Source organism: Loxodonta africana, chromosome 4, assembly GCF_030014295.1.
Source record: "Loxodonta africana isolate mLoxAfr1 chromosome 4, mLoxAfr1.hap2, whole genome shotgun sequence".
Lineage (NCBI taxonomy): Eukaryota > Metazoa > Chordata > Mammalia > Proboscidea > Elephantidae > Loxodonta > Loxodonta africana.
This window is the reverse complement of record NC_087345.1, coordinates 38,664,008-38,687,642: the sequence shown is the minus strand read 5'-3', so window position 1 is coordinate 38,687,642 and position 23,635 is coordinate 38,664,008. Positions and strand designations below refer to the sequence as shown.

The window sequence follows — 23,635 nt, the reverse complement described above, 5'->3', positions numbered from 1 at the left end:
CTCTTTCCTCCGAAGGTGGGGGTGGGGGGGGCCCTCTTAATCCAAGTTTTAACCTTTCAAGGCCTTCACCTCCTCTGTCTTCGCGTGATACAGGCAAGGTCTGGACGTGCACACAGTCGCCGCAGAGTCTGCGACCGCTGCAATGCCTTCTAGCATTTCCTGACCAGGGAGCCACTTTGCTGAGGATGTATGCAGCAAATTACCTCTCACTGACATGGTATTTAGGATCCTGGTGCGAAAGTTGCGGAATGTATAAGCGGGCAGGGCAGTCCTTGCTTCTTTGCCATTCACTGGCATTTTACCACAGTACGGCTCCTGGACACTCGGCTCTGGCTGGCCTCAGCCCCTCGGAACCCGATCTCGGAGCGCGCGGCCCTAAGCCCGCCGCCCCTCCCCCGCCGCAACGGTCTCGGCGCGCAGGCGCGGTGGCGCGCGCAGGGCGGGGCGCAGGGGCGGGGCGGGGCGGGCGCGAGCCCCGTTTAAACCCGGCCAGAGGGGGCGGTGCTCAGCCGGCGCGGCGCTGCAGCCCTGTCGGCGTGACTTCTCGCAACTGTCTCTGCTCGGCTCGAGCCTCGCTCTTTTCCCGGCGGCGTTGGCGGCGGCGGCGGCAGCGGGCTCCATGGAGAGCGGCGGACGCCCGGGCAGAGGCGGCGCTTCCACCCCGGCACCCGGGCTCCAGTGACCCGCGCTTGCGGCCTGCACCGTGTCGGAGCGGTCGCCGGCCCCCAGACTCGCCTCGCCGCCTCCAGCGCCGCCCCTCGCCACCCGGCGCGCCCGGCGCCCCTGCGCCCCGACTCGCCCTCGACCGCACTGCTCGGCGGGGTGGCGGCGGCCGGGCCCCCGCGGCGGCGGCCGGAGCAGCAGCGACAGCAAGAGCCCGCCTCTATGATGAAGTTCAAGCCGAACCAGACGCGGACCTATGACCGCGAGGGCTTCAAGAAGCGGGCGGCGTGCCTGTGCTTCCGGAGCGAGGAGGAGGACGAGGTGAGGGCGGCCGGCGCGCACCCTGCCCGCCGCGGGGCGTGGGGGAGGCCGGGCTGTCTGCTCGCCTCCTCGCCCGACCCTCCGTCTGGCTGCAGGGCTGGGAGGGATTAGCCTCCTCCCTCCTCCCTCCCTCCCTCCTTCCTTCCTTCCTTTCTCTGGGTTGATAGAGAGACAAAGGGGCTCGCCCAGCCCAGCCTTCCTCATCTCTCTGGGCGATCGGGAGGGCCGGAGGCCTTGACGTTTCCTGGTCCCGGGCCGGTCCCAGGCTGTGTAACCTGCGCCTAGCGGGCGTCACCATCTTAAATGCGAATTGAGCGTAAAGCCAGATAAACCTCGGGTGCTGGCAGACGGGGTTAGAAACGGCCTGAGTGTTGTAGCCCTAAACCTTCTGCCTCTCTTGTTTCGCTTCCATGTTACTGCAGTTTGCGGCTGTGGATTAAATCTAGGCATTTTTATAGAATAGCTAAACAGTCTGCGTGTTTTAAAATACACATTCGGACTAGTTCTGGCAGTTGCACGTTTAACTGGACCCATTAGCTCACAAGCGCTTGGCGCAATTATCCTTAATAAGAAAACGCGTTCCCCTCGTTTAAAGTTTTCTGACTGTAAAAAGATGGCTAGTGAAAAATGTAACTTAAAGCACAATAAAAATTAAAAGAAAAATGTAGAATAACCACCAAATGCAGAAGATGGGCTAAAGATGAGCAAAGTTGCCATTTTCAGACAGCAATTTCTAGTACTGGGTGAATTTATCAAGGCATCTTTTCTTTGTTGTTTGGCTTGACCACTGGAAAGGAGCAGTCTTTCTTAATCTAAGGGCAAGCAGTACAGCTTCTGTAATTTACCTGTGTTGGATTGATAGTGAGGGCCTTGAGATTTCCCTGGAGAACAGTTTTTACTTCTTTACACTTATTTAATATGAAAATGGCTCACTGTTTTAAATTGGCTTAGGACAGTAATGATCAATTGGTAGCTGTTCAGAATCATTTAGCATCGTCACCCCTAAAATGACTGGACAGAGGAGGAATTAACATTCAAGGTTCAGCTTCCATAATCATCCGTAGCCAATAAAATAGCAGGCTGAAGCTGGAGATGGGAATTTAATGGCTTCCTTTTTTTTTTTATTGCTAGTCCCCTAGTTACAGTCGAGTATGACATAGTGTACACTCTATAGTGGTTTAGTGCCCTTCAGATACTAACAGAAATCAAGTGCTTTACAACGGTGCTCTTCAAACCTTTGTTTTTTTGAAAAGAAACCAAGCCCTTCAGTGCTGGTTGATGCTCAGTCTGGGTCTTTAAATGTTGAAGGTAAATTCTGAAGGCGCTTCCAGAGAAACTTGGTCTGTCTTTGCCATGCCTCTGTTTACTTGGGCTAGCTAGAACCCAGAAGGGTTTTTGCTGTTTACAAAGTAACAAAGTCAACAAGCCTTAAGTGCCCTCAATTTAAAAAAAAAAAAAGATTAAAAAGCCCCTGAGGGAAGGATCACAATAGGGCAAAGCAAATTATGACTGTAATAGCCGTAAATGATCAAGATAGGTCAAGGATCTTGTCTGACTTCACCTTTGTGTAATCATTCTTTGTTGAGTGCTTACAATGGGCTAGACATTTTTGGAATACCTTTGTGTTTTATTACATTTAATCCTCATAACTGTGTGAGGTAGTGCTGGTTACTCTCATTTTATAGGCTCAGAGAATAAGTACTGTGCCCAAAGGACACAACCAGTAGTGGTAGAGCCAGGATTCAGGGCCCAGTTCCGACTCATGCTGGGCTCTTGGCACCAGGCCCAGCTCATATCAACTGGGTGCTCACTATTTGTTGAGGGAGTGAGATTTTGCGAGGCTCAGTTTGGGAGCTTTTCTGAAAGTGGTGAGTTGGAAATAACTTAAAATTGGAATTCAGGCTTCAAAAAAAACAAAAGTCCCCAGGGAAAAATATGGGTCATGGGAGGAAATTCAAGATTATAATGTGCATATGGTGAAACACAGTCCAAGGAAAGCTGCAGAAATCACTTTAGCATTCCCTTTGTGCTTGAACATTGTTTTTTGTAGCTTCCAGTCTGGCCAAGAGATAAAATGATTAGATAAAATGAAGTAAGGAGCAACTCTGGCTTAGCTCTTGAGAATCTTCACTTCTGTTGGGGACCTATGTATCATTGAGGCTGCAGATAAATGAGCCATCTCTGTTTACAGGACAATTACAGAATAATCTCTACTCGTTAATTTACTGTTTTGCTAAGAATTTGTTTCCATTCCGTTGAAATTACATTACTCACCTTCCAAATAAAGGGGTATGGAACCAGCTTAAACCTACCTCTCTAGCTAATAGGTGAGAAATGTTTCCCCCTTCTGAGTTAGGAACACGTAGATCTTGGTTGAGAAATCTAAGTGTATGTTTTATTTTTAAAATGGGATGTTTATGGAGTGTAAAATGTGATAGAGAGGCAATTGTTCTTTGACCGCCTAAAAGCTCTGCAGTGCTCAGATCTTGGTCTCCATGTACTGAAGGAATTCACAGTAAGCCCTTAAGGATTCGCTGTAGGGAAGAAGGTTATTCTAACAGCAGTCTTTCCTTTTTGGGGTGGGGTGGTTTTATACATTCCCATTTTTATCTTTTTTGCCCTATGAGGTATGTTACTAGTTATACAGGAAGAAATTGGGTGGTAGAAGTAACTTGCCCCAGGGTCACAGAAGTTGGCAAATCTTTTTGAGCCTTTGTTTCAAAATCCTAGTTTCACTCGGTAACATTGCCTCTCCAGCTATTTATTTCTGTGAGCAACCACCCTTTGTTTTGGCAGTTAGGCTTCCAGACAAGCCCATAAATAATCGTGCCATAGAGTAGCTGGAGTAGTGTGCTTTTGCGGTGAAAGATGACAATACCTTTGCACACAGGTAACCAGAAACAGGCTCTGTTCGACATACTGGAGTATGTGATAGTTTAAACAGAAACCCATTACTATCAAGTCTATTCCCACTCTTGGCAAGTCCAGGTGAGAGTAGAACTGCTCCATAGGGTTTTCTTGGCTTTAGTCTTTATGGAAGCAGTTCACCAGGCCTTTGGGTGCGTTTGAACCATCAACCTTTAGGTTAGCAGCTGATCAAAAAGGATGCAGTGAAAATTGTCAGCCCCTAAGGAGCATATTCTATAGTGAGAGATTAGACAGATGACTGATACAAAGGGAAGTAGAGGCATAAGGTTAAAGTGTGCAGGTGCTCTGGGGTTAAGATCCAATGTGAACCACTTGGAGTAGGATTTCAATGAGAGGGAACGCAGTGATCAGGCGTTACAGGTAGAGCCAGACTGGGGAGTCGCTTGGGATTTTGGTGTACGCTGTAGTCTAGTTGGGCAGCAGCTTAGGGTAGTATAGAACAAATTGAAAAATAGTACCTTAAATGTAGGGCTCAGAAGTTGTTGATAGGCAAGGAAGGAACTCTTAGTTTAGAATAAGGAACGTTTAGGTTTTAGATGTATTCAAGCTTGAGCCTTATCTGGCAGCAAAATGGGATAGACAGCTAAGTGGAGAGGTAGAAATGTCTTTATTGTGGGTGGTATCCAGACACAGTTGCAAGAGACAGGTATTGATAATTGGTCATAAGAACTGACCACTACTCTTCTACGGGACTTGTTGCTCTAATTAGCTTTTAAGCTCCCTGAGCCAGCGGCTGCATCTTCTGGCTGCATCTTCTACACATGGCCTACTACAGGACAGAATGTATATTCCTGAAAAATCTTGAGTTCTCGAAAATCATGCACAAAAACTAAGAGTTGGTGGAGAAAGTAGAATCTCAAAACCAGAGTTCTAATAAACAACAATCCTAATAAACGTTAGTTCAGTTAAATCAACCGTTTTCAGTATTATGGAACCCAGGTAGCGCAGTAGTTAAGTGCTCAGCTGCTAACCAAAAAGGTCAGCAGTTCAAATCCACCAGCTGCTCTTTGGAAACCGTATGGGGCAGTTCCACTCTGTCCTATAGGTCACTATGAGTCGGAATCAACTCGAAGGCAGTGGGTATGGTGTTCCCCCCAGCCCCGATATTATACCCTGTGGTTTATACTTACATAAATATTTAAGTCCTCAAAGATACTTACTTTTCATTGAGACTATTTTCATCAAAATTAAATACTACCCAGAGGCAGCCTCTTTTAAACAAGGAAATGTGACCAGTTTCTTCATCTGCACCTGCAGCTTTCCCAAATGCTTTAATCTATAGAAAGTGAAGGGCTTCTATAGGCTGCTAAACCGGCCACTTCTTCAGGGGAAGGCACTTCTGTAGAACTTGCATATGTTTTTTTCTTAATCTTGGTGTATTGTCAAGGCTTTCTCTAATTGTGAAAAAACTTACTCCATCACTTCAAAACATTAACACGCTGGGGGAAAAGGCCTGATCAACTCGATTTACCATTACTAACATACTTCTGCCAATCCCTTATGATTTCATTTGTATTAAACACGTTGTACAGAATGAACTATTGTCTCTAATTCTCCTATAGAATTGTGCCTTTGTACTTCAAAATAATAGCACTAATTTCCTTAATAGCGGTAGCTGATTAGTGTATTTCATAACCTTTTAAAATGTCTGTTTATACCTAGCGGATATTCTTAATGTGCTTCTAGCCTAATTTTGGCCAAATTTCTATGAAGCACATAGTTTACTATAGTAGAGGTACGTTAACTAGTCTAAGCGTTCGTGATGTCCTGGTTCCTGATACTATGAAAAAGGGACAAGCCAAAAAAAAGCTTCTAAATAGCTAAGATTCATAAAATAAATCTCTTCATTCTTAGATTTAGGAATCACTCGATGGGTTCTTTGGATAACTTTGCTCCTTTTCTGGAACAGAAGTGGCAGTCTCTAGTGACTAGCTGTTCCCAGAGGCCAGGCTTTGACTTGTAAAGGAGAAAGCTGAAACACAAATGGCAATTTGGGGCCATTTGGTATATAGGGAATTAACGATCCCATGTACCCCCAACCTCTGGAGGCATGATGGCATTACTTAGAACTTGAAAAGCATTTTTGTTTGTTTGTTTACATGCTATTTACTTCCCATTAAAGGGGACTCAGTGGGTGAAACAGGGTGTAGTCTATACCTATAGATGGTTCCCAATTCAGACAAGCTTTCATCCAGCTAGACTCACTCAGCAAGGTCTGCTTCCGTGTAGACAGCTATCATACATTGCTCTTTAAAGCTACAAAATAATTTCTGTCCCAAGTGCTTAAAACAGGCATCTAGTAATCAAAGAGAAAAACAAGTGTGAGAAGTCAGTTTTCAACAATGCCAGGTGGTGAATGGTGTTTTATTTAGATAATTTTTCAGTATATGGGGGGGGTACAGTCTGATAATCTAAGAGGAGGAATGCTTATGTGAAGGTGGTCAGGTCGAATCCATTAAAAAAAATGGCTTCACTTTTCACTGCTCTACCACCTTTGGCTTTGGGGTTTGAATGTGATTAGGGCTGATTTTGTAACCCATTTAGCATCCTTTTTACAAATGTTTCCTTTAGTCTTAGCTTGTCTGAAAGGTTGAATATCTACCTTTATTTCTGTCATCTGGTCAGTAATGTAACAAGTTGTCTTCTTGATGGATGTATAAAAACTGATGCTCAGAAAAGCAGTTGTAAAGGAACTTAAAACTTGTGAAGACCATGTATAGATTTGTCAGCTGTTGTATCGTTTGCTGATGAAGCTTTCATAACCCATCTGTTACTTCGGTAATACCAATTTTCAAAAATTTTAGAGCATTGATTAGCATACTAACTATATCATAGACCTAATAGACTGGAGATGTTACAGAAATATTTAGATGGCTGTAAGTAAGTTTCGGGGGAGGTGGGTATTGAGTAATAATGCTTGGTGACATGGTTCTGTATATTTAGAGTCTTTTAGAGTTTGCAGATGGGATTTAGGAGCAGGCTGCCCATTATCTGAAATAGATTGAACTGCAGGAAAAATGCTGTTATTGGGTTTATTTCATAAATGACTTCACAAAAAAAATCCTTTACCATGAATTGTGCTGTCTTGATTTTAGATTTCTACATGTGTAGATTATTATTTTACTTTGCCCACAGACTTAGTAGAAAAGATAAAATGAAGTTGAGAACGTGAGTATGTACCTAGTAAAAAACACTGCTTAGTACTAGTATCCCAAGTTCATTGTGTAAAAAATAAAATTTCAGTTCTTTACTGGACATTTTTTCATCAGTCTCAGAAGTGAATTAATAGGCGTCTTTGTGGAAAACTTTAAATGTGTAGGGTTAGAGAAGTGTATTGTCTCCGAGTGTTTAATGTTGGAAAGCTACAATTAATTACATCAAATCTTTTTATCTTGCTTGGAAAACTCTTAACTAGATGAATGTTGTTCTTAGGTGCTGTTGAGTTGATTTTTGACTCACAGTGACCCCATGTTACAGACTAGAACTGCTGCATAGGGTGTTCTGGGCTGTAATCTTCACGAGAGCAGATTGCCAGGTCTTGCATGGAGCAGCTGGGTGGGTTCAAACTGCCAACGTTTTGGTTAGCAGAATAGCTAAAGTGTAACTTGTTACTGATTTTGGCCTCGGGAAAACAAATTAATAGACTATAATTTTTGGAGGGCTTTTTATAAAAGTATTCTTAAAGCTGAATTGCTTTAGTAATGCTAAGTAATAGTAGTCCAGAAAAATCTAGATAGGTAGTTTCTATCTTCAGCTAATTCCGAGCAACTGCATCAGAAAGACAGTTTTAATTCTTGTTGGTCTCTTCATGGTTCTGGAGTGATAATGTGTTGCTGCTGTGCAACACACTATTCCCCCCGCGCCATCCATCTTTTGATCTTTCATAACCCTAGGCTTTTCAACTTGGTGAAACCCATTTCTAGAAAGAGAAATGGTCATATGTCTATAAAACTGCAAAATTCTGTGTGAACATAAAATTGGCTGTCATATACTTAGTCTTGTCTGATTCTTGTAACAACCTTCTGAAATAGAGCAGGTGGGCGGGGTGCTGAGGGATACGTAGGTGCTTAGAAGATACTTAAAAGAGATTGATGCTCTGGGTTCATCTTTATCTCAACCCTCTTTTTTTTTCTGTCTAAACAGTCATTTTGTCTTCTTTTTCGCCTACTTAAAATATAAAACATCCTCCAAAGTGATAGCAACTTTTCATTAACTGTATTGGTCTGGTGTTGGGGTGATTAATGTGCTTCCATAGTCTTTTCTCCAGGGCTTCAAAGGTTCTGGTTGGAACCCCTGCTGAGGATTTAGGTTTCCAACAAGTTCCCAGGAAGTTATGCATAAGAATCGCCTGAGGGTCTTGTTAAAAGTGTATCTGGGGTGGAAATGCAGATTGTCAGCATGAAACCTGTTAGAAGCCCTGCTTTTCTCCTGTACCAGTTAAATCACTGGATTGCCTTGCCATCCCACTAGATGGCATCAAGTGAAAACCTGTTAACTCGTTGCAGTATGGGGAGGTGGGGCCTGTTTTAATTGCCTTTTTCTCTGCTCATGCTAGTGAATGCATTTCTCCCTCCCTTGCAGACCTGTGCGGTAGTCCTGTCTATTCTCTAGTCGTCTATGAAGTCGTCTAGTCATCTGTCCGTTGGTTCTTCTCTTTCTTAATCACCCCCTTACCCCAGTGTGGCCTTGCATTCATTTGAACTCTGGAATGAACTACTTGAGATAAGCAGACAAGTACCTAATGAAAGAGTCTGGTTTTCAAGTCTGTACCCTCACCAAAGGATGTATATTACAAAGTCTTCTTTCTTAAGCTAGTAGTTTAGATGTCCATCATTTCTACCATGGATATTAATCACTCATTTAAGATGGTAATTTTTTGGGAAAGATACCACTGAGGTTAATGGTGTGACCAAATTTAATCTTTTGGGAATGTCTTGGCTTAGGTTAAATCACTTGTTCAAAATTTATATAGGCCTGTTGTTTATATGGGAGCCCTGGTGGCACAGACTGAAAGCTCGGTTGCTACAGCCGTTCGGATCCACCAGGCGATCCTTGGAAACCCTGTGGGACAGTTCTGCTCTGTCCTATAGGGTCATTATGAGTAAGAATTCACATGACAGCAACTGTTTTGGTTTTGGGTATTGTCTATATGGAGTCCTGGTGGCGCAGTGACTCAGGGCTTGGCTGCTAACCCAAAGGTCAGCAGTTCACATCTACCAGCTGCTCCTTGGAAACCCTGTGGGGCAGTTCTACTCTGTCCTATAGGGTCGGTATAAGTCAGAATTGACTCAATGGCAATGGGTTTGGATTTGGTTTTATTGTCTATATAGATTTATGTGGATCTATATTTTCTGCCACAAATATTGAGCCCATGTGATTTTCTCTATTCTTCCACCCCACCTCCAAGAATGTAAGCTTTTTGAGGGAAAGGCCTATGACCTGCATTCATCTTGCCATCCTATACAGTTCTTGTTCAATATTAAAAAACCTGTAAATATGGAACAAAACCCAACAATTTATTTCCCGAAAATGCTTCTGCTTAATCTGAAAAGTTTATGCTAAATTACAGTGTAAGTTCAATAGACGTTAGACTATCCACTACCCATCTAGAGACTAAAGATTGTAAAGACAAAAGTGAATGGATGTAGTTAGAATGTCATGTACATGATACTTCTTTCCTACTAGCCTGTTTTCATGATTGATTTCCTCTGGAAAGAGCTTTACAGTGGTAATGCAGTTAAATGTTTTACCTAGCCTGAACTGGGGATGTGTGTTTAAGATGCTCTAATTCAGTCTTGTCCAATACATACCCATATGTGGCTATTGAGCACTTGAAATGTGACTAGTGGACTGAGGAACTGAATTTTTTTTTAATTTTACTTAATCTTAAATTCAGCCACATGATGCTAGTAGCTACTGTATTAGACATTGCAGCTCCAGAGCCTTTTAAAAGCATAAAAAGTCCAAAAGTAACAAGGTTCAGGACAGGCTGTGGGATTATTGGCAGATGAAGGCATGTATGGGCTCAGTTCAGTCTGCAGGTCTGTCACTTGAGATAAGCAGAGAAGTACCTAATGAAACAGTCCGGTTTTCACATCTGTACCCTCATCAAAGGATGGCTATTATCAAGTCTCCTTTCTTAAGCTAGTAATTTAGATGCCAGTCAATTATGTACCACAGATATTAATTACTCGTTGAAGTAGATCTTTTTTTTTTTAAAGATACCATCCAAGTTAATAGTTTGATGGAATTTAATATTTTTTGCTTGATAAATTAGATTATTGTACAGAATTTGTCCAATATTTATATAGATCTGTTGTCATTAGGAGGAGCCCTAGTGGCGCAATGGTTAAGCACTTGGCTGCTAACCAAAAGGTTGGTGGTTCAAACCCACCAGCTACCCTGAGGGAGAAAGATGTGGCAGTCTGCTTCCATAAAGAGTACAGCTTTGGAAACCCTACAGGGCAGTTCTACTCTGCCCTATAGGGTTGCTATGATTCAAAATTGACTCAACAGCAGTGTGTTATGGGTAGGCCATTAGACTTTCTAAAAAATAGTTATGAAAGGGAAATGTTGACACCTGCCGGTGTTCCATGTCACTGACTTTTGAACGAAAAATTTTGTCATATGTTAATCATGTCCTGTTGATTAATGTTTGGCTTTAAATCTGAAGCTTAAGTGTTAGTTCAGAAAAGCAGACACAGTCTATATTAATGGATTTTTCAACATTATTAACCTTATATAATTTAGCTTTTAAAGACTACCTTGGGCAGCTGAGAATGGAACAGTCATTCAACTAGATATATGACACTTTGAATTTCATTTTTTCAGGATGCAAATATTTTGAATGTAGATGGTTTTGAAACTCAGTGTTTACTAAATGAGGATGTACTTTTCCTGTGGCTAGCCACCTGCACCCATCCTGTCCTGTTATCAAGGTAATCAAAGGAAGTTGCTTAGAGATCATAGAATTATGTATTAAGAATTTAATCCAGTCCATAGAAACCAGATTATCCTTATCCTACACCTAGTGACCTGAAAAAAGACCAGTAGTTGCCACTACTCTTCTTCTATTGACATGAGATGTAATGCTTTTGTACCTTAAACATTTTTATTTTACCTTAAAAACTTAGTTCGTTTGCCAGTCTTGATATGGGGCCAAGACCTTTGAATACCATAAACCTTTGGTAAGCTTTTTTTTTTTTTTTTTAATAAAATACAAAGGTGAAATCTGATTGACAGTTGTTTAAAGTAAAGTTGAACTTAGAGGTGCTTGCTGAATCTTTCTGGGTTCATTTCTTTTTTCCAGTCTTCTACAGTAGTCTCATCCATACTTTAATTTCATAGCAGTTTTTAATAATCCACCTTTAATGAATCTTTACAGAACTTTCAAGTTAGTCTTTTTGATATACTCTGTTCTGCCGTCATTTCATCCATTAAATCTCAGTAATTATAATACAGGTATAGCTGGCATAATTTGGGAACAAGCCTAATTCTTAGCTAGGATGATGTAACTCCCTTGAGTAGGAGAGCAGAAGAGCTAGTAAGGGCCAAGAGTGTTAAGTCTAAAGCATTTACATTTACTACTCATTAACACTCAACAATCCTATGAAGGTACTTAATTTTTACAGATAAGGAAACTGGAGCACTGAAAGGTAGCTTATTAGCCCATCATTTTGTGCATCAAGGAATGAAACACGCTGTGGTTATAATCTGCACAGTTTCAGATTCAAGTTCAAATCTATATTTTCTGATACTTACTAGAGCTACCTGCTGTGGCTTTTTAGTTTCTAATTTTGATGCTTAAGTCCTTTTTGCTAATACTTAAGAAACCTTGAACCTAAGCCTATCTTAAATTCTGTTTTACCAAAATCACTATATATGGACTTGATGGTACCCTTAATAAGAGGTTGGATGCTAACGCTGTGGGGCAATTCTGCTCTGTCCTCTAGGATCACTAGGAGTTGGAACTGACTTGATGGCAGTGGATTTATTTTTTTTTGTTTGTTTGTTTGGTACCCTCAAAGACAGCCATCGGTATTTTAGCTAAGGTTTTGTCAACTTTGTATTGATTTACGGTGCTTTCTCTGGATTTGCCATTGTCCTGCCAGTTATTCACTGGAAAAAATAATGACGGCGGAAAGCAGTAGACTCATGTCCAGATAAAGAATGATGAGAACAGTGCTCAGAGAACTTAAGCACTAATTGATCACTGCTGTGAGGTGATAGCATGTCTGTAGGCAAAGGTGTGCAGCTTTTCTATCAAATTGACTGGGAGGAGCCCTGGTGGCATAGTAGTTAAAGAGCTCAGCTGCTTGCTAACCAAAAGGTAGCAGTTTGAATCCACCAGCTGCTCCTTGGGAGCCCTACGGGGCAGTTCTACTCTGTCCTCTAGGGTTGCTATGAGTTGGAATCAAATTGAGGGCAAGGGGTTATATGCCTGGGTAGATATTCCCTTGGAGTCCCTGGGTGGTGCAAACAGTTAAAGTGCACAACTGTTAACGAAAAGGTTGGAGGTTCGCGTCTACCCAGAGGCACCTTGGAAGCACCTTGGAAGAAAGGCCAGAGGATCTACTTCTGAAAAGTCAGCCATTGAAAACCCTTTGGAGCACAGTTCTATTCTGACACACAATGTAGTTGGCCATGAATCTGAATCTGAGTTAATGGCAACTGGCTTAGTTATTCCTTTATATTCCAACCCAAAGTTTTTTTTTGTGGGGGGGTGGGATGTGGGAATAGCAGATCTGTTAACCTGGAGCTTTCTGGTAGGGGAAGGTTGAGATCCTGGCAGCTGACTTAAGTAGAAGGGGAATCCTGTTCTGGCAGTGAACTTGTAAGAGCCAGCCATTGCTCTCTAGCAGTGGAGAGGGAGCTGGGCAGATAGAACTGCTGGCACACACGTCAGAGAAAATCCTCAAAAATTGTTTACTTGAAGGCAGTATGCTAAGATAATTTTGCTAATGTTTTTGCCTAAGTTGGCTAAGGTACCTACTACCTTCCTAAACATCATTTAGTCACTTACCATAGCCTATTTTTACCTTGGTGAATTTCAACCTAACTTACCCCACAAATTTTCTTTTATGATACATATATAATACCTGTTTTCAAGAGATGAGTTAATCTCTAGAATATTCCTCTATGATACATAGAGTTTTTTTTCCTTTACAAAGGCTTGCACACTTCAAACTTAATGCTGTTCTAGATCAGGGGTCCACAGACTTTGCCTATAAAGGGCCAGCTACATATTTTACGCTTTATAAGCCATATGGGGAAACTCTGGCAGTGTAGTGGTTAAGTGCTACGGCTGCTAACCAAAAGGTTGGCAGTTCAAATCCACCAGGCGCTCCTTGGAAGCTCTATGGTGCAGTCCTACTGTGTCCTATAGGGTCACTATGAGTCAGAATCGACTCTACGGCAGTGGGTTTAGTTTTGGTTTTAAGCCATATGGTCTCTGTCACAGCTACTCAGTTCTGCTGTTGTAGCACAAAAGCAGCTGTGGACAATCAGCAAATGAATGACTGACTATATTCTAATAAAATTCTGTTTATGGGCACTAATTTGAATTTCATAAAATTAAGAAATGTAAAGATCAATCTTAGCTTACAGGCTGTACAAAAACAGGTAGCGCACAGTTTGCCAACTCTTGTTCTAGATCATAAATTACAGCTGCCTGTTATCAAAACTCAGTGGCTTTTGCGTATTTACATAGGTTTGGAATATGAAAGCACCCACTTTTCACCTAATCATAAATGTGATAATAACAAGCACTCACTCTGTACCAAGCACTGGCTTTATATGCATTTCTTTTACTCTTTATCCCATAGCGTCTGTTATCTTCTGAGTAGTCTTAAATCATGTTATAGGTGAGGGAACTGGCTTGGAGAGGGTGACTTGGCTATCATCACAAAGAATAGCTAATGAAAGATTCCATAACTTCACAGTAACTGATGTGACCACAGACCTCAGTGCATGTAACTCTGGGGGTAGTAAACCAAGTCTCTGCTTTCATCCTTTCTTAGTATCCAAGAATTAGAGAGTTTTATTAAATTGAATCTGATAGTTTAAATGAGTTTACTAGGCACGGAATGATTTAGTAATGGGATCATGCTGTTACTGCATTCTAATTTCAGAACAGTGCTTACAAAGGCTATCAGTTGCTTTTATGGTATAATGTGTGCCCCTAATAATTGTAACAAAACACACACACGTAGATTAATCTGGAATAGATAACCTTGCAAAGTATGAGATTGAGTTTATGACTGTTGTTTATACCCCCAAAGCGCTTCTCAGTTCAGGCTGGACAGCCAGAGCTAAGCCAGAGTTGAAAGGGTTGTAACACTGGGTCTTCTTGCAGGTGCTGCTGGTGAGTAGCAGTCGGTATCCAGACCAATGGATTGTCCCAGGAGGCGGAATGGAGCCCGAGGAGGAGCCTGGTGGTGCTGCCGTGAGGGAGGTTTATGAAGAGGTGAGACGAATAGTAGGTGGTTTGTTCTCCTTCACACAAACGGAATTTGGTATTTTATAGGAAAATCTTCTATCTGATGTTTACAAACAAGGCATTTTGCTATGTAACATGGAGGAGATGGCAAGAAGATGGACAGATCACATGGGCGCTTTTGTTTGATGTAATGTTTTTAAGCATGTGACTATAGCTAGCATTTTTCCTAAACAGATTTTTTTTTCAACCTTGTAAAATGGGCTAAAATTTAATGTGGAAGACCCCTGGAATTGCGTAACATGATGACCTTACTTCAGAGTAAGATTAGTATTACACTGAGCAAGAATGCTCAGAAACATGAATCAAGTGTATAATTGGTTCTTATTCAAGTGAATGAGAAGCACATCGCTTTTATTTTTTTACCTGTTTTGTCTTAAAGTTCATTAAAATTGGCACTTGTGCACAAAAGCATATGTGGGCTGCTTATCTTCTTGTGGTTGGTAAGTGATGGACAGAACATGCTTTTATGCACAGGCAACAGACCGTACATCAAGTGCCATCAGAAGTTATTGAATAACGGTTACGGTATAAATGAGAAGTGACTGTGGTGTATACTACCAAAGGTTTCAAAGCGTCTTGAAGGATGAGTGCCTTCCTGAGCAAAGAACACTGAGTAGAGGAAGCAGCATGTAGCAGTCTATTAGTCTGTAGTGTGGATTTGAGCGGGATGCACACTGAAGTTCCAGCCCTTCTATTACAGTGCTAGGTGTATGAGGATTTTGCAGTAGAAGGGTAGCATGTAGAAAGAGTTGAAGCTCCTGAGCCGTGGGAAAAGAAGAAAGGAGAAAGACAGGCCTTTAAGAAGCGGGAATGAAGGGAGAGACTATTCATACAGAAAGTCTGTTTTCATTCATGAATTTTTTCCTAAATTGGTAGAAAGTCTAATTTCCATCAGTCTTTGCCATTTCTTATAAAATAAATGACAGATCTGATCAATGGGACGTTAACATGTGGAACAAATTAAGCAATGCTTTATGGCAAGCCACACATTGTGAATCTTGGCACAGCTAAGAAAAACTCCACAGAAGCAAGAAGATAGTAGCTTGGGGTGGGCCTGTTGTATTTAGACTCAAAAATCTAAATAGCCAGAATATAAACTTTGGTTATTATGAAAAGGTAAAACTTAGCGGTTTTTTGTTTTGTTTTGTTTTTTTTAATAGGCTGGAGTCAAAGGAAAATTAGGCAGACTCCTGGGCGTATTCGAGGTAAGTTACCAAAGTAATCCTCAACTTGCTGATAATAGAGTTAATGACACCTTCCAAGCCACCCAGGTAATCTGTCAGGATCCTGATTTTATCAGTAGGCAAGTAAGTCATAAGAATTAGGAGGGAGGTAAGTAAAAGCTACTTAACTTTTTCATATACCATTGGTTGTATACAATTTCATACATCATAATGGTAGTAAATACTTCCGTATGACAATTCAGTGGAGCAAATGTAGAAAGATTTATCTCTTAGTTCACCATATACTGTTTAGGTATAGAGAGAGAGAGAGAGACTTTTTAGGAGGTGCATTACCTTTAAAAACAAAACCCGTTGTCATCGAGTCTATTCTGACTCATAACAAACTTAGAGGACAGAGTAAAACTGCCCCTTAGGGTTTCCAGGGAGCAGCTGGTGGATTTGAACCACTGACCTTTTGATTAGTAGTCGTAGCTCTCAACCACTGTGCCATTAGGGCTCCACAGTACCTTTAGCATCACTTAAAGGTCTCAGGTCTCTTATGGGGATTGTCTGGAAAAATCTTACCCATTCCCTTCAGCATGTAACATCAGGTGATAGGCACAATGACTTTATCATTAAAAGGACTGTAGATTAAAAAAAAAAAACTCATGTACATGGAGTAGATGCTAACATAATAGAATTTTGTTCCATATAACCCCTTACTACTGAGGGCAGAGTGGAATTTATAGGGAAGGAATTGGAAGTGATAGGTATTCTATGGAAGAGAGGGAAAAAATGAAGTAAGGTCATGAGACCCAAGCTATTTTCAAATATATTTTCATCCAAGATTCAGACCTAGATACACGACATTCAAGAAGCAGTGATTTTTACTGGTTTCTTTTGTCTTTTTTTTCCAAGATGCTGTTTAAGGGTGAGCTCAGTCCTCCTACAGGAGCCCTCGTGGCACAGTGGTTAAAGCACTTGGCTGCTAACTGGAAGGTCAGCAGCTTGAACCAACCCAGCGTCTTAGCGATCCACTCCCGTTAAAGATTACAGCCTAGAAAACCCTATGGGGCAGTTCTACTCTGCCACTTGGGGTCTCTATGAATCAGAATTGACTGGATGGCAGCAGGTTTAATGGGTCAGTCCTTCTGGTAGAACCATATAAATTTTTATTTTTAAAACTTTTTATAATAATTCAGGAAAAAAAGACCCAATTTTTATGAAACTTGGTAGAATTGATGACTCCCACTAGAATAACCGTTAGGAGTAAAGTCTTTACTCACTCAACCTTTTTCCAAATTCAGTACTAGCTTACCCAGTTAAACAGCACCATCTTCTGGTTAAACTGAAAAACATACTGAGGGTTTTCTGCAATCCAGAATAGCCATGGAACAAGTATCAGCACATTTTCTTAATATGCTGACAAGGCTTTCGAAGAAAACATCTCAAATTATAAATGATGGTTGTATAACACAGGTAAGGTAATAATAGTATCAAGTGCTTGACAAATGCTATTTAAGTTCATAGTATCTGAACAGAAAGTATCAGTCAGTATATCTTTCCCTTTAGAAAATGTGAGGGAAAATTAGAATTATCTTGCCATTCACCAGTGAATTTAATGAATTTGTGAATATGGCTTAATAAATGTATTCATTAACCAGACATAGAGATCAGACAACGGATTCTTAAAAACAATGAAAATACATGTGTCTGAAGGTCTTGTTGTTAGGTGCCGTCGAGTCGGTTCTGACTCTTAGCAATCTCATGCACAACAGAACGAAACACTGCCTGGTCCTGTGCCATCCTTACAATCGTTGCTGAAGGTCTTAGATTATAGAAAACAAAACGTGGTTCCCTTCATTTTCATCCAAAGGCCAACTTGTGTTTAGTTTTAAACCTATAGACGAGGTGGCAATTTTAAATGGGTAAAAATTGAGTTTGTAACATATAGAATGAAAAGATAATCCAGCAGTGGACTAACCGGGTATTTTCAACCCTTGCTATGCCTAGTTCACCTGGGGCGCTTTAAAAATACTGATACTTAGACCTCATCCCAGACCATTCAGTTGGTACCCTTTAAACAATCATTAATCCCTGGGCAATCTAATGCTCCCCAGTCTAAGATGTTAGTAGAGCTGTGTTTGTTCTGCATCTCGATGAAGGAATGTTCTAAAGAAACAGCAGCTGTTTGCCCTACAGAAGCCCTGAAGGAAGCAGTTTTCTGTAGCTTGGAAAGGCTGCCAGGATTAGGCCCAGGGGATACAACCTAGGATAAAACTGCAGGAATGCAGCTCTTCCTTTAGTGTAGAGTCCGTTCAAATCCTAAGATTTTCTTTATGAAAATACCTTGCCAAATGAACAGAAATCAAACAAAGTGCTAGAAGTTTAGTATTGGGGGCTAATTTCACCGTTAGGTAGCAAAGGAAGCCCCAATTCTAGTCTCCTGTCTTTTTAACTTTTAAGTGTTTTGTCTTGGCATAAGTTCACTTCTGTGCCACAGCGTTGGCAGATACACTATGCTGATGAGCAGTAAAGCACGCTGGTTGCTTCGCCCTTGAAAATGCGTACATGGCTAGCTCCTGTAGATTAAAATGCTTTTCTTTTTATATTCAAGCAGAACCAAGACCGAAAGCACAGAACATATGTTTATGTTCTTACAGTCACAGAAATATTAGAAGATTGGGAAGATTCTGTTAACATAGGTAAGTTTCCTTTCCTTTCACTACCTGAATTCTCTGAATTCAAATAGTACATAACTGCATCACAGTGCGCATCTTATTTTTGATTACCCTTCTTTTGGAGAAAGGAAGATGATACGTATCTCCACATTTGAATGATCTTCAAAATTCTTCCCCAACGTGTAGTTCCTATTTACATATCTTTTATTGTGATGGGCTGTGATGAGTTGCCTGAAAAGTCTCTTGGTGTTTAAGTAGCTTGGCCTCCTTAATCATGTGGGTTTTGGTTAGAGAATTATGGGTATTTCATTATTAGTAACTCTTTAAGTCCAGTTAGTGTACTGGGGTTTTTGTTTTTGTTTTTAAATAACTGGATTTCAGGACTTCATATACATGCTCTTTAATTGAAGGATCTTGTATAGCTCCTAGCTCAGAGTACACTTAAGACATTATGCTATCTGTGCTTTCTCCTACCTGTTCCTGAGTCCTACGTTTGCTCTTCTCTCCACCCAGATGCACACTTACCGACTGCCCCTGGTGTAGTGAGATAGTGATATTAAAGCAAACTGCCTCAAGCTCTTGTGGTTTTAGTCAGAAACACCTCTTGCTTTGGCAGTTCTGTTTACTTCTCTCATGACTCTCGATTCTCATTTGAATGTCACTTCTTTCTGACCCTTCACTTGTTAACGTGGAATCATAGCACTTTATTTTCCAGTTAATACCTGGCAGTGTTCTATACAATTAGTTCCTGAAATTATTGATGTCCAAATGTTTTCTCTCCCCTCCCAGTGAAAGGTTATTAAGTGCCTGACCCTGTCTATTTATTTACCTGTGGGAATAGGACTGTCATAGAGGTCTAAGCCATTTCTAAACAAAGCCATTATTTGTGGGGGACAGAGGGGTACTGTTAATAGGTGACACCTTACTTTCTAAAATTAACTATTGTATAGTTACTAATGTCGTACTGTTTTCTAGGAAGGAAGAGAGAGTGGTTCAAGGTAGAAGATGCCATCAAAGTCCTCCAGTGTCATAAACCCGTACACGCAGAGTATCTGGAAAAACTAAAGTTGGGCTGTTCCCCAACCAATGGAAACTCCACTGTCCCTTCCCTCCCAGACAATAATGGCTTGTTTGTAACTGCTGCACAGACCTCTGGGTTGCCATCTGGTATAAGATAGAGAGAACCTTGAGACCTCTGCCACCCTGTGCGGTCTCATGGGGAGAGAGGCTTTATTTTCCTCAGCAAACATCTGAATGACCCTTGCAAACTGTCTGAATTTGCCATGCAGGGTTTTCAAACAATTTGCATGTTTTTCAGATGCTTTCAAATCTTCTTTTATAAAATTTAAAAAATAGTGTAAAATATTTTAATAAGCCAAAGCCATGTGGATTTTTTTTTTAAGATGCCTTAACTGTGCCCCCTCCCCCACATGTTATTTTGGTTTTTTTTTTTTCTTTCTTTCTTTTTTTTTCCAGTTTTTGTCCATTTGACATCAGTCTGTGGTTTGTCAGGTCAGCTTACTGGTGGGTATATTCCCCACCCCACCCCCAAATTGTTCTCTCATTCACAGCAGTAATACATTCACCAAATCCTTCTGTGGTAAGAATTGGTAAAAATGATAATTCCTGGTATTAAAGAAATTTAACATCCATCTCAAAATTTATTTTCACAGGATAATTTTAATTTATAAATTCCACATATAGACTTTTTGTATTGTCCAATAACTATTTTGACAAAAGATTTAATTTGCTTTTTTCTGGGATTTGTCAACTCATTTGTCTCAATTTCGTAACTGGTATTATGTCCCTAATTACCTAATAGCTATTTCCCCTATAACCCAAGAGTAGTTTAACACAAAATACAACCCTGTGGAGTTGGTGGTTTTTAGGGAACTATCGTTAGCAAAATGCACGTAGTAAAATACATCATATCATGAAAACTGTATTCATGGAATTTCTGTGTTCAGTTGCCAACTCCCCATTTCAACAGTTTCTGTACAAAATACCTTAGAGCCAAATTTCCTACAACATAAATTGCTTTTAAAATTGTATTTTTTAGTTTTTAAATTTAGTGACACCTCTTTAGGTGAACCTCCCCGTTTACCAGTAACTACAGGATTGGCGTTGAACCTTAAATGCCCAGTCAGTGACCGTCACATCACAGTTGAATAAAAATGGCTTTCTTGCAGTTCAGCTGTTACAGGCTAATATCATTAGGGCACCCTTAGAATGTGTCATCTTTCATAGGTTGTCGATAGGTACTATTTATCATATAACTAACTTTTGGGGCAGTGTAACATAACCCTGAATTGTCTTATAATTGCTTTTATACTCTTAAAATCAAGAATCCCATCTAAACTACATGGGTACCTTTCTCAGACTCCTGCATTTCCCCAGCCAGGTCAGAAATGAGGTGGAAGAAGTCTTTTGGTTAAGATATGAGTGTGGGAGAGTGAAAGATGTTTCTATATGTAGACTTAATTATGCCTTGTGTAAATAGTATAACTGGTGAGTATAAAGTAGAAAATATAGTTAAAACATTCTGTCCTACCGATTGTTAACCCTTTGAAAATATAATTGCTGCTAAAAAATAGTGCTGTTACACTTAAGGAAAATTGGTGCCAGTTTTGAAAATGAGATCTTGTGCCATAAATGCAGCTGAACTAAACACAAACTTTCATTCACAAATTAATGCTGTCAAAGGAATGAGTGAAGTAGAACATAACTTTTAACCCATGACATAATTTCATCCTAAATTATGTAGTGTGGTGAAATAGGATCATCCAGAATTTTTATATTTTTCTTTGTACAGAGGTAATGTATTCTGGGTGTTTTTTAAAAAGGAAACATTTTAAGTCCCACAAATTGATGCTTTCTATCAATCTTCAATGGACTAAGATTTTTTCCTTAGTAATCTCTTACATTTCTTTAAAAGTTATATACTTTCACAGCAGAGAAACTGGATTGTTTTTGTATATAAGATTGCTTCCACCTGAAATGCTGTCACAAGTACTTGGGGGGGTTTATCTTGTACATGATATTCTTAGAGGTAATAATGCATGATCTTATTTTATAAACTCTTGAACTATGTATTTGACATGTAAAATATGTACAGTATTGATGTCAACCATCTCTTAAAAGTTAGCCTATAAATATTGTTGTATAATTTTCTTTGGTCAGAAACATTTGGACTACGTAGTGCCACTCAGTCAGGATTTTCTTCAGTGCCATTTTGCAAACGGCTGTCATTCAGTCTATGCAACTAGGAAAAAGCCGAGGTCTTCTGCTTGTATAATGCAACAGAATACTTTACAGTTGTCACTTTAAATTTCATACAGAGTGGGTTCTTCACTACTCTTCTAGAACCCAATCAGCAAAACTATCGGAAAAGCCCTAAGGGGATTGCTTTACCATTAAGAGAGAAAGTTAACAGTATTCAAGCTAAACAGTTGAATCTACTACAGAAACCAATGTCTACTATCTCAAACCTCCAAAGTTTGCGGTGTTGGGACTATCATTTGTGCTTTTTGTGTGGTAGTTGAATAAAATTGGGCAGCGAAATTATTCATTCTCACATGCCTTCCAAGTAAAAAACAAAAAACTTATTGTAAATTAGTCTTACAGATAAAAAATAGAAACTGTTCAGCATGTTTTGTAAACAGGTGACATTTTTCAAGCAGGCACATGCCATTCAATTTTGTGAATCACATGATTATATAAAGCAGCAAGACTGAAGGGGGGGAATGATTGTTGTATACACTTTGAATTGCTTTGCATGGTCTCATTTGAGATAATTGGTGTAAGAATCTTGACTTTTTTTATATTTGGAAACATCGAATAAACATGGAAATAAAGTCTTTGTTTTGTTTTTAAACATAATATACACAGCAAAACATTATCCCAGAGCAGTAGGTTCAGGGGTTCATCCAGCCACCATGACTCCAGAAAGTCAAGTCCATGACAATTTGGAATTCTGTACTACATGTTCCCCCTTTTGATCAGGATTCGTCAATAGTCTTTGATCAAAAAGTTCGGTAACAGTAGCTGGGCACCATCCAGTTTTTCTGGTCTCATGGCAAAGGAGGCAGTTGTTCATGGAGGCAATTAGCCATACATTCCACTCCCTCCTCATTCCTGACTGTCCTTCATCCTCTGTTGCTCCAGGTGAGTAGAGACCCGTTTTATTTTGGATTGCCAGTGTCTTGGATGGGCCTTGGAAGCTTTAAGACCCCAGGCACTACACAGTGAACTGGGAGGTAGAACAGAAGCACTAAACATGTTATTAGGCCAGTTAACTGAAATGTCCCAAGAAACCATGACCCTAAATCTCCAAACCAAGGAACCAAACCCCATGAGGTATTTGGTTGTACATAAGCAGCCTCAGCAGATACTCTTGTACAGCTTATTGAAAGCACAGTAATCAACTGTGCAACCCTATCTGTAATGCAATTTTTCCATCACCATAAACTGAAACTCAGTGCTCCGTAAGCAGTAACTGCCACCCCTTCTCCTCCATCCCGCCCTTGGTAACCACTAATAAACTTTGCTCTCTGTATGTTTGCCTCTTGTCTTTTTATATAAGTGAAGTCATACAGCATTTGTCCTTTTGTGATTGACTTATTTCACTCAGCATAATGTGTTCAAGCTCCATACATATTGTACTGTTATCAAGACCATTTCTTCCGAGTAGTACATTGTGTGTGTGTGTGTGTATATATATATACACCACATTTTGTTTATCCATTCATCTCTTGACAGGCAGGTATGTGCTTCTGACTTTGAAGTATATATTTAGGATTATATACCTAAAGGAAATAATCTTTCTGTTAAATGCATTACTTCCTCAACCACGGGCTTATACCGTGTTCAAGCGTTCAACCTGACGGCATACACCCACCAAGTAAAAGTACTGTTCTCCCACTGATGGTCATAATTCTTTTTAGTGCTAAGGTGCACACTTCCATTTCTGATCCTTACTAATGGAACTACAGGGTTAAGGAATTGCCCACCACTAAGTAAGCTTAGAGTCCTTATGGTGTAACAGGTAAGTGCTTGGCTGCTAACTGAAAGGTTGGCAGTTCAAACTCTCCCAGCCGCATTGCAGGAGAAAGACCCGGTGATCTGCTCCAGTGAAGACTACATACAGCCTAGAGAACCCTATGGGGGCAGTTCTGTCACATGGGGTTATTATAAGTAGAAAATCTACTCACAGCACCTAACATCAAGGGTTGCCAGTAGCAGTCCCTGGGTGGCACAAATGGCTAAGTGCTGGACTACTAGTCAGGTTGATTCAAACACAACCAGAGGCAGTTTTCAAAAGGTCCCAGACTTGAAAACCCTGTGGATCAGTTCTACACGGCACACGTGGGGTCTCCACGAGG

The 23,635-nt window shown here is 40.6% G+C and overlaps 1 protein-coding gene across 2 annotated transcripts; it reads left to right on the top strand.

Moving 5' to 3' along the window:
• The first annotated feature begins 800 nt into the window (after positions 1-800).
• NUDT4 (nudix hydrolase 4) lies at positions 801-22,108 on the top strand. 2 transcript variants are annotated; one of them, XM_010599309.2, is made up of 5 exons: positions 801-984; positions 14,267-14,377; positions 15,571-15,615; positions 18,194-18,278; positions 19,230-22,108. In XM_010599309.2, exons 1-5 carry the CDS (start codon positions 886-888, stop codon positions 19,430-19,432), a joined length of 543 nt encoding a protein of 180 aa, XP_010597611.2. In that variant the 5' UTR covers positions 801-885; the 3' UTR covers positions 19,433-22,108. The 2 variants fall into 2 exon arrangements, with proteins under 2 accessions (XP_010597611.2, XP_003405306.2); XM_003405258.3 differs by having other exon boundaries at positions 802-984; positions 18,191-18,278.
• Positions 22,109-23,635: the final 1,527 nt, after the last annotated feature.

What these genes read in the sequence shown, in the direction of transcription:
- NUDT4 (XM_003405258.3), top strand. Translation starts at nt 886, where the DNA reads ATGATGAAGTTCAAGCCGAACCAGACGCGGACCTATGACCGCGAGGGC. An exon ending in GGAGCGAGGAGGAGGACGAG is followed by an intron (nt 985 to 14,266) that starts GTGAGGGCGGCC and finishes GTCTTCTTGCAG; the next exon opens with GTGCTGCTGGTGAGTAGCAG. An exon ending in TGAGGGAGGTTTATGAAGAG is followed by an intron (nt 14,378 to 15,570) that starts GTGAGACGAATA and finishes TTTTTTTAATAG; the next exon opens with GCTGGAGTCAAAGGAAAATT.